Source organism: Trichosurus vulpecula, chromosome 4 (assembly GCF_011100635.1).
Source record: "Trichosurus vulpecula isolate mTriVul1 chromosome 4, mTriVul1.pri, whole genome shotgun sequence".
In the NCBI taxonomy this organism is placed as follows: Eukaryota; Metazoa; Chordata; class Mammalia; order Diprotodontia; family Phalangeridae; genus Trichosurus; species Trichosurus vulpecula.
In genome coordinates this window covers 61,579,545-61,592,911 of record NC_050576.1, presented here as the reverse complement: position 1 = coordinate 61,592,911, position 13,367 = coordinate 61,579,545, and the positions used below count along the sequence as shown (strand labels likewise).

Here is a 13,367-nt window from a genome sequence, read left to right as displayed (position 1 = left end):
CCTGACTCAAAAACCATGTTATACTAATTCTAGTTCCCCCAACTCATCCCAACATTAGTAGGACTAATCTCCTCTTCCTTCTCTGCTCAGTGAGATAATTTGTCTCCTTTAAGAAAAGAGAGAAGGAATCATTCGCAGTCTGATCCATCTGGATCCAACAGATACGGTTTCAATTTATGGTCCCTCCATGGATGGTCTTAATTTTCAGATCTTATTGGGTTATCGAATGAGAGAAAGAGAAAATGCTTCCCCCTCCCCCCATCAGAAGGAATGGGACGATACTGCTGTCCATGTGGACACAGCAATGCTGGAGAGAGAGGACTCTCCCATGGTATCCATGCTGGCACAAGTGGGCACTTGGATGGGGGTCAAGGAAGAGGGTGCGTTGCCTAGGAGAAATGCGCCTGAAGAGCTGGTATGCACAGGTGGGCCTGGGTCAGCGGAGCTCCCAGCGCTGTTACTGATGGTCCATAGGCAAGGATAGTGACTGCAGAGGAAAACAGCACCATGAAGAGTAAGTCTCAATGGCACACTAAAGACAGATGAGGGCAACAAGCCTGCCAAAAGCATAAGAGAAACACAAGCAGCACAATGGAAGGCACCGGCCTAGGAATAGAGAGAATGGCTTCTATTCCTAGCTTTAACTTCGTCATCGATTTGCTATGTCTTTAGAAAAGTCAAAAGGGGTAGTATGGTCCAGTGGAAAGAGCACTGGACTGGGAGTCAGGAGACTTGGGTCATAGAACCAGTTCTGCTATTGACCGATCATGTGAAACTTGGTCAAGTCTCTTAACTTCTCCCAATTTTAATTCCCTCATCTGCAAAATGAGGGGGTTGAACTACATGAGCCTTAAATCCAGCTCTAAATATCCTATGGTTCTAAGAAGCCTGCCAGTACCTTGTGATAAGCATCCCTCTCCTGAATGAAAAAGAAGACTGACTCGCTTTACCTACGTAGCTGGATTTATGTTGAAGGATATCCCATAGAACATATACCGAGTTGCCTTGATTGCTTCCCATGATAAACTCGGCCTCTCCTGCCATGACCACTGTCAGGGAGCTAGACTTCTTGCTTTGTCTTCTTATTTTTAGAGCTATAATGAAGATAGAACTAAAGATAACCTCCAACCAATGGCTCCATTAAATATTCACTGTAGCCGCACCTTTCAGAGTTATGGCATTGATGGACCCCATAGTTTTTTCCTAGAATTTATGGGCATTATGTTGTATACTTGTTTTCTTTGGCTTTGCTTTTCTTTGCCTATAGACTGCCAGCTCTTTCAGTATTGGGTTTCCTTCAGGACTTCACCAGGATTTTCTTCCAATCCCCAGTTTCCTGATCCCTTTGCAGGGAGTGTCCTCCCTGCAAAAATTACCTTGTCTTTATTTTGTACATATGTTTACATCAACATGTTGTCTCCTCTAATGGAATGTAAGCTCCTGGAGGGTACAGACTACTTCATTTTTCCTTTGTATCCTCAGCATCTAACAGTACCTGGTGCATAGAAGGTGCTTAATAAATATTTTTAATTGGTTGATTGGATTATAGGTATTATATTGGGAACGTTAACACACTCTATATGATCCCAAAACAGAAAAGTTTTTTATTAAGTCCCATGACTGGAAAGAAACTCCAGAGGTGATCTAACTCATCCTTTTGCTCTCCTGGCTTGTATATCATGTCAGGCAAGTTGAAATTTCCCTTAATCTCTAGGGGAAAAAAAAAACAATTTAACTTCCTTTCATTGCCTGTCCTAGCATCTCATAATCCTTCCCTCCAGAAAAAATTCATCTTTGTTCTTTATCTCATTTCCTCCCATAACCTAATCCAGTTTCCTCTCCTTTAGTCTTTATCTCCCAAATCAAATCCCACCATATGCTCCTAACCTTCTTTTAGTAAATCTACTAATCTCAATTCACATAATTGCTCCCTATAGGGGAGAAATTATCGGCCACTCTTACTTCATTTTCATTGGCCTTCCTTCCATCTTCTCTGAGTTATATGAACACTTCATGCCCTTGCTCTTGGTGTAATTTCTTGTTCTTTCCTTGAATCCCAAACCTCCTAGCTGTAGCTATGCCTAATATAATGTCCTTCACTTAGCAGTCATTTAATAAAAGACTTTGGAGTGAATGAGTGAGGGAATGAATGAGTGAGTGAGTGAACATCCGTGGTGACTGGGATGAAATGTGGTTTTGCCTGGTTAGTGTTTCGTCATGGGTCCTCCCCTTAAACATATTGCCTGTGTTGTGAGGGTCTCTCACTGCTTTCTTTGTGCACGTCCATGGAGGAGGCAAGGGTAAAGAAGTTGGCTTATTGAAAATGTAGAAAAGGACAGAGTCTGAACCAGCAGGCAGGTTGCCTAATTTGTAATTCCCCTTCTACTTTTAACTCCCAATCTTTCATAGTCAGTCCCGATCTGACATCTCGGAGGAGTGGATTGACTAGAAGAGAAAGATCTCAGACTTGACTTTCTCCCCATCCTCCTGCTTAAAGCCCTGACTCAGAATAAAGCAGAATGCAGTAGTGAGTCCACATCTTCCCAATTCTCAGCTTCCCAGGAAGAAAAAGAAGGAACTATCCACCTTCCCCTCAGTGACTCCCAATTTTGTCCCTTCCCCCACCATGGTCAAAATAAGGGCCTACATCAAGCCAACTTCTGGTACCAGAGACAGGAAGCAAAGACAGCATGGTAGCAGGCAGGGGTCTGGGATTGGATTTCTAAGCAATGAATCTGGCTGCACATCCATAGTGCCTGTGGAAATCCCCATAATGGCAAGTGCACATGCTCTTCTTGATTTGGCCTTACCTGGGCCGGGGAGAGGCCGCTCCGTTGGTATGAGGGACTGAGAGCACACTGGCATGGGGAGTGGAGGATAAAGAAGTCCAGCTGTTGTTTCCAGAAAAAACTTGCAGGCTATTGCTTGAGCTCTCTATCAAGTTCACTTGGGGGAAATTACAATAATCGGGCTCAGGATGCAGACAGAGGGCTTATAAGACCAATGACATAAGCACTAGATGAAATATTATCATGCCTTATTTTATAGATACATCAGATTCTTTACCCTTCAGGACTCACCTAGGAAGAAAATACATTGGAATTCCCCTAAACTGTGCCCATGTGCCATAAAGAGCTCAGCTAAAACTTCCAGTGTACAAACTCTTTCTCTTCCCATCGGTTCTTCTCCTACATTGCATTATCATACGCTCCCCACTGCCCTTATTCCAGGGCTAAGCATATCACTGGGGTTCAATAAATAATCTCAGGAGAGAGTGAGGAAAGAAGGAAAAGAAGAGGAGAGGAACGGAGGGAGCAAGGAAAGAAAGGGAGAAAGAGGAAGGAAGAAAGGAAGAAAGGAAGAAAGGAAGAAAGGAAGAAAGGTAAGAAAGTAATAAATTAATAAAGAAAGAAAGAAAGAAAGAAAGAAAGAAAGAAAGAAAGAAAAAAAAAGAGGGAGGGAGGGAAGGAGGGAAGGGAGGGAGAGAGGGAAGGAAGGAAGGAGAAAGGGAAGGAAGGAAGGAGGGAAGGAAGGGAGGAGGGAAGGGAGGGAGGAAGAAAGGGAGAAAGAGAGGGAGGGAGGGAGAGAGGAAGGGAGAGAGGAAAGAAGGAAGAAAGGGAGAGAGGGAGCAAGGGAGGGAGGGAGGGAAGGAGAGAGGGAGGAGGGAAGTGAAGAATTTAGGGTCAGTGTAACAGAAAAGCCATGTAACAATTTGGATTAGGTTGTGGTGCTACTATTGCTACACTTTCTTAGTTTTAACTAGTCACTCTATAGGAGTAACCAGCAAAGCAGTGAGCAATGGACCAATGCCAAAGAGATGGGGATTTTTTTTTTAAGCAGAAGAGAGCTATTGGAAATCCTGTATAACAGTATACATCAAGGAAAGCAAGACAAAAGTACTTAATCTTGGTGTTCTTGCTTGTACTCTCCAGCATTATGGAGTAGAGTAGGGGGAAATATTGGATTTCGATCCTGAGGTCTTGGGTTAGAACATTAGCTCTGTCAATTATTTTGCTACCTTGGGCAAATCACTTCACTTCCCCAGGGCTCAGCTGTGAAATGAAAGTGTTGGACTGGGTGACCTCCAAGTCATCTTCAGCTTCTAAGTCTATGGTCTCAGGTTGGATGGAAACTCTGCTTTTGAAGTCAGCACGTCTGGGTGTGAATCCCAGTTTTAACAATGATTGGCCATTTTACATTAGGATATAACCTCTCCGAACCTCACTTTCCTTAACTCTGAAATGGGGACCATATAACATTTCCACTGCTTACAAAAATAAATCACCCTTTATTAACCCTAAAACACTGTATAAATATGAGTTACTAATATCGACACCATCATCTTACAGATGGAAAGAATACTCAAGGAGATTCTGACTTTCAAGAAAGTGTAAGGTCCAGGATGAAATGCAAAGGATGGGTGTGCATGAATCAAACCAAGACTGAGACTTCAATGGGTCCAGTTCCCCCCAGAGACCATCTTAAGAGCCCACCAATGCTGAAGCCCAAACTTTTAGCTTCCCGCTACTCAATGAAGCCATAGAGGAGACACATGATGAATTAAACGGGATTGCTCCATGACTGAAACATGTGCCTCCTGAAAAGTATCCAAAGCATAGTCCTGTACTTGGACTTAGGAAACGATGGGTTTGAATCTCATCATGGGACCATGAGCAAAGCACTTAAGCTCTCTGAACTGCAGTCTCCCCAAATACAAAACATGAATAATGCCTGTAGTACCTACCTCACAGTTGCTGTGAGGTTTGAATGAAATAGTTTACATAAAGTACTTTGCAAATCTCAAAGAAGTTTTAAATAATTATCTGTTATTATTACTTCTATTATCATTAACATCAGTCAGCCTGGAGCAAGGCTGTTCACAACCAAAAAAAAAATAAACAATAGACATTTCTCCAAATAATGTGAGCAAAACTATAGGTGGGGTTTTTTCAGCATAATCATATCCGACTAAATATATACGCGTATTATTTTTTTTTTCTGAAAAAAAGTACCGGGTCGGGGTGAGGGAGAAAGCTGCTAACTTCAGTCTTCCTTCATACTACATGCTTGTTTCACCCCCATTACCCGTGGGCATCATTAGCAGAGTCACACACCTGTGGAAGAATGGTTTCTATGCATGTAGGGAGGAGGGTAGGGAGCTGCCCTGTGTCCATGCAGACCAGAGTAGTGCTCACAGCCATGGTGGGAGTGGGGAGCGGTCAAAGGCAGGGGAGCAGGGTACTGGTAGCTGGAGTTCCCTGATGTGCACACAGCATCTGGATTAGAAATGAGCCAACCTCCTACTGGAAGAAACAAAGAGAGAAGACAAAAAAGATTTCAACCCCCAAAGTAGATTGCAAGTTATGTAATAATTCAGTTCAGCACATATTTATTGGGCGGAGAGAGAGATGGCAGAGCTGGGAGGGTGGGGTATGTTCTGCATTCAGAGAGCTATATTTCTCTCATTGTATGGTTAGGTGAACAAGATCCCTTGTCTTCACGTAGCTCACAAGTTACATTTACGATTATATGTTTCTCTGTGTCAGTTACCCAGTTCTACCACCTCCTTTATTTGCTGATAAAGTCAGCCAGTGTGGGAATGGCCCAATGCTTTTCATCCGCTCTCCCCACCAAATCTGGATTCCCTAGGACCAGCAATCAAAGTATCAATGTCACTGTGCAAGCGAGCTCATTGTAATAAAAATGTTGAGCCACCTCTGACTTGAGCCAAAAAAAAAACCAGATAAAACACTCAACTCTCTAAAAGAAACTTGGGAGATACTCATGTTAAATGCTTTGCTGAGATCAATGAAACACAGTTAGATAATAGGGGACCTTTTGATGTTTCTGCACAGTGGATAGGATTTTCACATGGGCCACAACATATGTAAGGTTGTATGTGTGAGTGAAATGTTAATATATTGTCTTTTTAGAATATATCCATCTCTGAAGATGCCTTTTACACTGTGCTGTCACTTCTGGGATGATAATTAATGATGATTATTGATGATAATAATAATGATGATTATAATTAAATAGCCACTGTGTTTTAGGACAGGAAATGAGGAAAACCACAACTGTGTTCACCCAGGTGATCTCCTAGAACGAACTGCCTTCCTAAATGCTGGAGAAGATATGGGAAAATAGGAACACTGTTACATTGTTGGTAGACTTGTGAATTGATCCGGCCATTCTGGAGAGCAATTTGGAATTATGCTCAAAGGGCTAGAAAAATGTGCATACCCTTGGACCCAGCAATACCACTTCCAGGGCTGTATCCCAAAGAGATCATACAAGTGGGAAATGTTCAAAAATATTTATAGCAGCTCTTTTTGTGGTGGCAAAGAATTGGAAATCAAGGGGATGCCCACCAATTGGGGAATGGCTAAACAAGTTGTGGTATAGGAATGTAATGGAATACTATTGTGCTATAAGAAATGAGGAACAGATAGACTTCATAATAACCTGGAAAGACTTATGTGATTTGATGATGAGTGGAGGGAGCAGAACCAGGGTAACATTATACATGATTACAGACACACAGTATCTGTGATGACTTTGATAGACTTGGCTCTTCTCAGCAATACAAAATTCTAAGACAGCTCCAAAAGACTCATGATGGCAAAAGCTATCCACATCCAGAGAAAGAATTATGGAGTCTGAATGCAGATTGAGGTAAACTATTTACTCTTTTTTTCTTCTTTTCTGGTTTTGTTTCTTCTTTCTCATGATTCATTCCATTCCAGAACCATTCTCGTGGTTCATTCTATTAGAATTCTTCTTTATAACTTAACTATTGTGTAAATAAGTTTAATGTGAAGGTATATGTTGAACCTATATCGGATTACATGCCATCTTGGGGGGGGGGGGAGGAGAGGGAGGGGGAGAAAATTTGGAACTCAAAAACTTGTGGAACTGAGTGTTATAAACTAAAAATAAGAAATAAATTTTTAAAAAGAACTTTGGAATTGATTGTGTGACATGGGAGACACTGGCACAGGACCTTTCAGCATGGCATTCCCACATCAGAGAAGGTGTTGTGCTCTACAGGCAAAGCAGGATTGAAACAGCTCAAAGGAAATTCAGGATGTACAAATTTAGAGTATCCACCCCAAATGTTCACATGGACTATTTGTGCCTGACCTGTGGTAGAGCATTCCAAGCTCTTACTGGTCTGATCAGCCACAGTTGGAAACATTGAAACTTGACTAACATAGTGACATCATTTTGGTCCTCTTAAAGAACGAAGGACAACAACCAACCAACCAATCAATCAAACCAACTTATTAGACAATTCCTCTAGAATGCCCTTACCTATGATTTGTAAATATTCTATGAAACTTACAGTGAGAGTATGTAACATGCTGACCCTCTGAGATAACTTCTGGAGCATCTTTTGGATGGTTTCTGAAAGAAGAAAGAGTGATGTCTGATTTCCTCATTCTTCAGGACACTTCCTAAAAGAACTCATGTCCTTGCCCTCCACTCTTTACCCATAAGCCAAACATTCCTTCTCCCAGATGCTACTCTGTCACTTACCCCAACTAGATCACTTGCTTAAGATTTTATGACCAAAATAGAGCACATATAACTCTCAGTTATTCACTGACACTTTCATATAAACTGTTACAATCCCAAGGTTCCATAGTCCTCTGTTGCAAGAATTCTCAGGAGAATAGGTAGGATCTCAGAAGCTTTTGTCAGGTATGTATCTGTTGCTGACCTTGTAACAAAATAATTCATCAAATGATTTGGTGTTTCTGTGCCCAAGACCTTAGGCAGTTTTCAGCCCAGTCCAGTGCAAAAACATGCAAGAAAAAAATCACTCAATAGCATGTGACCTCCCTGAAGCTTGACTGCCATGCTCTCCTAGACCTATCCAAACTGCAACCATGTTTCTAAAAGGTGGAAGGGGAACAGGTAAGAAATACCAGCCCAAAGGTTCGAGATCTCACTGCATTTGTCTAGTGCCTATAGATAGCCACAAAATGAGGAGTACCACACTTTCTTGTTTAAAAACTTTCAAGGGCTCCCTATTGACTATAAGATAAAATACAATTTTTTCCAACCTGTTTTCACATTATTCCCCATTGCCAAACTCCCCAAGCCAACCAAAATTAACTACTGCACCCTAAGCTCATCATATACTCTCCTATCCCCATCCATTTCTAAAGGCATTCCCCATGCACCTCCTAGAGAAATCCATTACTTTTCACCAATGTGCTGTTCAAGTGCCATCCCCTCTGTAAATGCAATCTTCATCCCTTCAAGCTAGAAATGGTCTCTTTTTCATTTTTACTAGGGTTCTTTGTCTTATTTCTCCTTTGTCCTTATCAATGCTGTCTTGTAGCATATGTCACTACCATGGCACCATGGCATTTTCCTTTTTTTTCCCAAAGCGCCTAGCACAGTGCCCTGGGTAAGACTAGGAATGAAGAGTAGAAGTTGCAAAAAGATAGACTGAGATTTGGTGTTGCGGTGGGGAGGGGGGGGCTGGAGCTGTCCAAAAGCGGAACAGGGATATCTTGAGTAGCAGTGGGTTCCCCTTATTGGAGGTCTTCAGGCAGAGGCTGGACAGCTACTTACTGAGTAGGGTTATATGGAGGAATTTGCTGCCCTCCTCCCCCCCCCCCCATAGTTCGGCTATTGTAGGGTCCTTGAAGGCAGAAATTGCTTCACTTTTGACATTGTAGCTCCAGCGCCAAACATGGGGACTGGCACATAATAGGAACTTAATGGACATTTGTTGATTCATGAAATCCCAACTCCATCACACACACACACACACACACACACACGTGTGTGTGTGTGTGTGTGTGTGTGTGTGTGTGTAGCCTCAGGGAAAGTATAATTTTCCTGTATTGTTTTGTGCAGAATGTTAAAGAAAGACAAAGGTAGAATGATATATTCACAGTGATAAAATTAGCATTCAAACCCAGAGGTTTATGTGGGCCTTCTGTCTAATTAACATAGGTTTCAGAGAATCACACCATTTTTAGAACAGAAAAATCCAATTAACAAACTCCCTTATTTTACAGACAAAGAAACTGAGGCCCAGAGAGGTTATGTCATTTGGCCAATGTCATACAGCAAAAGAGGGTCTCAGAGTTAATTTGGAGTTTCACTTATTCTACTACATTATGCTAGCTCCCATTACCCAAGTTTTCTAGGCAATTGATGCAAATTAGGACTAATTGAGTAAAAACTAAATTCAAAAATCTGAATTATATAATATTTTTCATGTATTTTTACCACTGTCAAATACCTACTTGGATACTCAAATGGGACTAACAAAGTATTTCCAAGTAGAAGTCTTGATGGTCTCTTATTAGAGAAAAAATAAAAAATATGTAATTGCCACATCAGTAATTTATATGCAAATGAGGGCTTTAAAGTACTTCTCAAACCACACTGACATCTAACTAGTTTAGCAAGCCCTTTCTTCATAGATGGTACAAAAGTAAGCTTCAAGATGCCCCCTGTCAAAATAGCCACAGATTCTATATTTGCAGAATTTAAACATGAGATTTCCTTGTAATCACAGACATCTACTCACCGTTCCTTGGCATCCAAGAAGGCTTTGGCAAATGGATTATACTTGATTTTGAGCGCCGTTATCTTGGGTTTGCAAAAACAACCAGCATTAGTGGAAACAATAATGATTATAATTAATAATAATAATAATGTATTATATAGCACAAGTTATATGGCTTTATATGCTTTATAATTATCTTATTTGATCCTCACAACAACTCTGGAAGGTAGGAGCTACTATTTTCCCCATTTAACAGTTGAGAAGGTTTTAGAAATTAAGTGACTTGCCCAAGGTCACACAGCTAGTAAGTGTCTGAAGTTAAATTTCAACTCAGGTCTTCCTAACTCCACAACCCTCACTGTATTCACCAGCTGCCTATGCCAGGCTAAGGCACAAACTAGGGACTGTATTCACTCTTCTGAACTACTTCGAAACTAACTTTCAACTTCCCCCCTTACCCAATACCTTCTCTCTAGCCTGCATAGGATCCCCACCATATCCACGATGTTTGGTAAGGACATCTTAAAGGATGACAAGCTGACAATTACAACTTTACCTGAGGGTTAAATATTAAAGGATGAGGTACAAGGAGGGAAGAAAGCCTGGGCTCCTAAAGCTTAGAAACACAAATAGATGAAGACTGTCCTGTAAAAAGCCACTTACCCACTTATTTAGGCAACTGATACCCAACAAAGCCAAGATAATGCCAACTTCCTTCATTTTATACTGGAGGGCAACAGGCTTGTTTTGAAAACTTGGAGAAATAAAGCTTTTAGTACTGATTTCTAGGTCTATGCTAAACAACTGGGCAAAAGATATAGCTCCTCCATTAACTCGTCTCACCAACTGAAGGTCTGTGGCCAGGCTAGTGCCCTGCCTGTGCCTTTCCAAGGATCCAACTGGCAGGTGTTCACTACTCCAGGTACTACCTGGTCTGGAGCTCTGATTGCCAGAGTAAAGAAGAGAAAGGGAAGGGACTCATCTTCATGGGAAGCCCTATCATGGTCTTGTGTTCAGATGTTCACAACTTACACTCAGAACCAGAGATTTTAGTTCTGGGTGGACCTTTAGAGACAGACCAGTCTAACTTCCTCATTTTACAGATGGTGAAGCCATCTGTTAGTAAAGCGACGCACCCAAAAGCAGCATAGTGTGGGGCAAAAAGCTCAGGATTTAAGAGTCAGAGAACCGGGCTTCTTATCCTGCCTCTGCCCCTTAATATCTGTATGACCTTGGGCAATTCAATTCCCTTTTCCGGGCTTCCATTTCCTCATCTGTAAAAGCAGAAGGTCAGACCAGACCAGCAGCTCTATATTTTTTTGGTCTCTGGACCCCGTTCCACCCTTAAAATTTATTGAGGATCCTCCCCCAAGAAGTTTATATCTGTTGATGTTTACCACATTAGAAATGAAAATATATTATTTTGAAAAGAGTTTTGACCTCATAGACCCACTGAAAAGGTGTTGGGGACCCCAGGGCATCTCCACACTACACTTTAAGAACTGCTAGACTAGATAATTTCTAAAGACCTTCTACCTCTAAATCTGTGATGCCATGGGAGTTCACACAGATGGCTAATGACAGAGTCAAGATCGGAAACCTCATCTCCTGACTACCAGGCCACTGCTTTTAGGAAGTAGGACTCACAAAATCAGGAAACCCCAAGGACAGGCAGATAGAAATATACATACATCTACTTTCAAAGTCCTTCTGCAGAGTGTGCATGAGAAGAGAGGGGGCAGTACCACATTATGCAACTCCTGGCTCACCATCCCAGAACAAAGAATTTGTCATGATGTGTAAACTAAAGGCACTTGTGATGCTGCTGACCTCGTGATTTTTTGTTGTGAAGTGACTCATAACTGTTACCTTAATGGTACAAGGAGGGGAAGTATTGGCAGATATGATTGGCAAACACAACAGAGAATAGAGAATGCTTGACTTCCTAATTTACTGAATGCATATGAATTCCAGGAAAAAGAAAGGAAGGAAGGAAGGAAGGAAGGAAGGAAGGAAGGAAGGAAGGAAGGAAGGAAGGAAGGAAGGAGGAAAGGAGGGAGGGAGAGAGGGAAGGAAGGAAGGAGAGAAAGAAAGAAACAAAGAAACAAAGAAAGAGGAAGGAAGACAGGAAGGAAGGAAGGAAGCCTTGCTTCCCATATGAGTTTGGGATGGACAGTGACAGAAGGCAGGTAGATGGTATAGATAGAGCTAATAAACCCTGCTCTGGGAACTAGATCATTACTTTCTTTCTATTATTCACTCACTGAGGCATATGATTATTCAAATTATTTTCAATCATAATAACCACTACTTAAAATACCTCCAGAGTCAGAGAGGTGTGAACACTGGGCAGATGTTTTGGTAGCTCTTCATTTTCCTTTTACCTCCTGCTAATTTGTCCCTGCTTGGAGCTCAGCAATTGCTTGGGTTTGACTGAGTAGAGAAGTGATTACATAATAGACTGAAAAACACCCAGAGGACAGTAACTGTTGTGCGGATAAAAGATCAGCACTAGCGGGACATTGAACAATGAAAACAGGGACCATGTTGCCTTTAAATCTTGCAAGATGACAGACACAGGCCGGGCCTTTACACCACGGTTTCTTAATCTCAAATCTCTGAACTCGTTTTATTAAAATATTTTGATATCTGCATTTCAATACAATTGGTGTCCTTTGTAATCCTAAATATTTTATTTTTGTACTTAAAGACACTATTCTGAAGAGAGATGAATAGGTCTCTCCAGTCTGCTTGCTAAAGGGATCTGGGACACAAGAAAAGATTACAGACCCCTCCTCTACACTGTATCTAACAAATGTATTATGAATTTAATTGAGACCAGGCTGATGCCCAGGCTGGGGATGGGTTTAGTTAAGACCCATGTCCTCTAGGAAGCTAAAGACTTGGAAGGGACCTAGAGCATGTGTGTTCCTTGAGAAGCCCAGAAATCAAGGGCCTATCTTGAAATCAAATAGTCACTGAACTGGAATGAGAAGCACTCACATCTAGATTCCCCATTCCTCATCTCTGTACTTAGTTCCTAAGCTTCAGGGGCCAAAAAATTACTATGCAATATGACTTACAAATATGATCACTAATGGAGGTTGACTTTGATCAACAGATCAAAAGGAAAGGAAAAGCTTTGGAGCATGATCGAGAAATACTGTCATTTTAGAAGCCTGCTTACTCTGTTGATTCAAGGACTTGTGATCTCCTAGGTGTGGGCACTTCCTCCACAGACACAAATCTCAAGCCTTATGTAGACAGTCATGGTGAAAAAGTCATCATCTGTGGCCAATCTTCTGATGATGAGCTTTTCCTCATTTGACTAGGCTAGTCCTCAGCCTGTACTCAAATGCTTCCCAGCTTATCTTTAGCTTCCATAGCCTTTGTGAACATAGAGGTGCCTTTGCCCCATGATGTAGCATCACCACTAGGGGCCACCAAGTAAAGAAAAGGGATCCAGACTGAATCCACCTACCTCCTCATTCTGATAGGCAGTCACAGCTATGAACTGAGTTTCAGGAAAGGAGCAATTCATCACCATCCGGTGGGTACTGCCAACTCGAACAACGTGAACCTGGGGTTCGTATTTATGCAGAGAGTTCAGCATTATCTGTTAGAGAAAAAGAAAGAGAGAAAAAGAGGGCCAAAAAAGATAAACAGGAAAGTAAGAGCTATAAACAAGCAAGGAACTTCCCTTGGATCATTCATACCCTTCACCAATAGCAATTGGCCATTGCAGTAGGTTGAGAAGGGAGTTTTCATTCAAAGCCACTAGTGGTGAAGGTCTCACTTGTGCTCAGCTGCATTTCCCTCACAGCAATTAATA

General features: G+C 41.6%; 1 protein-coding gene across 1 annotated transcript in view; it reads right to left on the bottom strand.

Annotated features, from left to right (window-relative positions):
- Positions 1-261: 261 nt before the first annotated feature.
- TBX19 (T-box transcription factor 19) overlaps positions 262-13,367 on the bottom strand; it is a 36,890-nt gene continuing 23,784 nt past the window's right edge. Inside the window, exons 3-8 of the mRNA XM_036755486.1 lie at positions 13,017-13,151; positions 9,557-9,618; positions 7,346-7,407; positions 5,115-5,303; positions 2,811-2,946; positions 262-487 (exon numbers count right to left, since the gene is read on the bottom strand). Of these exons, the coding sequence (XP_036611381.1) occupies positions 262-487; positions 2,811-2,946; positions 5,115-5,303; positions 7,346-7,407; positions 9,557-9,618; positions 13,017-13,151 (810 nt within the window). The remainder of the gene's footprint in view (positions 488-2,810; positions 2,947-5,114; positions 5,304-7,345; positions 7,408-9,556; positions 9,619-13,016; positions 13,152-13,367) is intronic.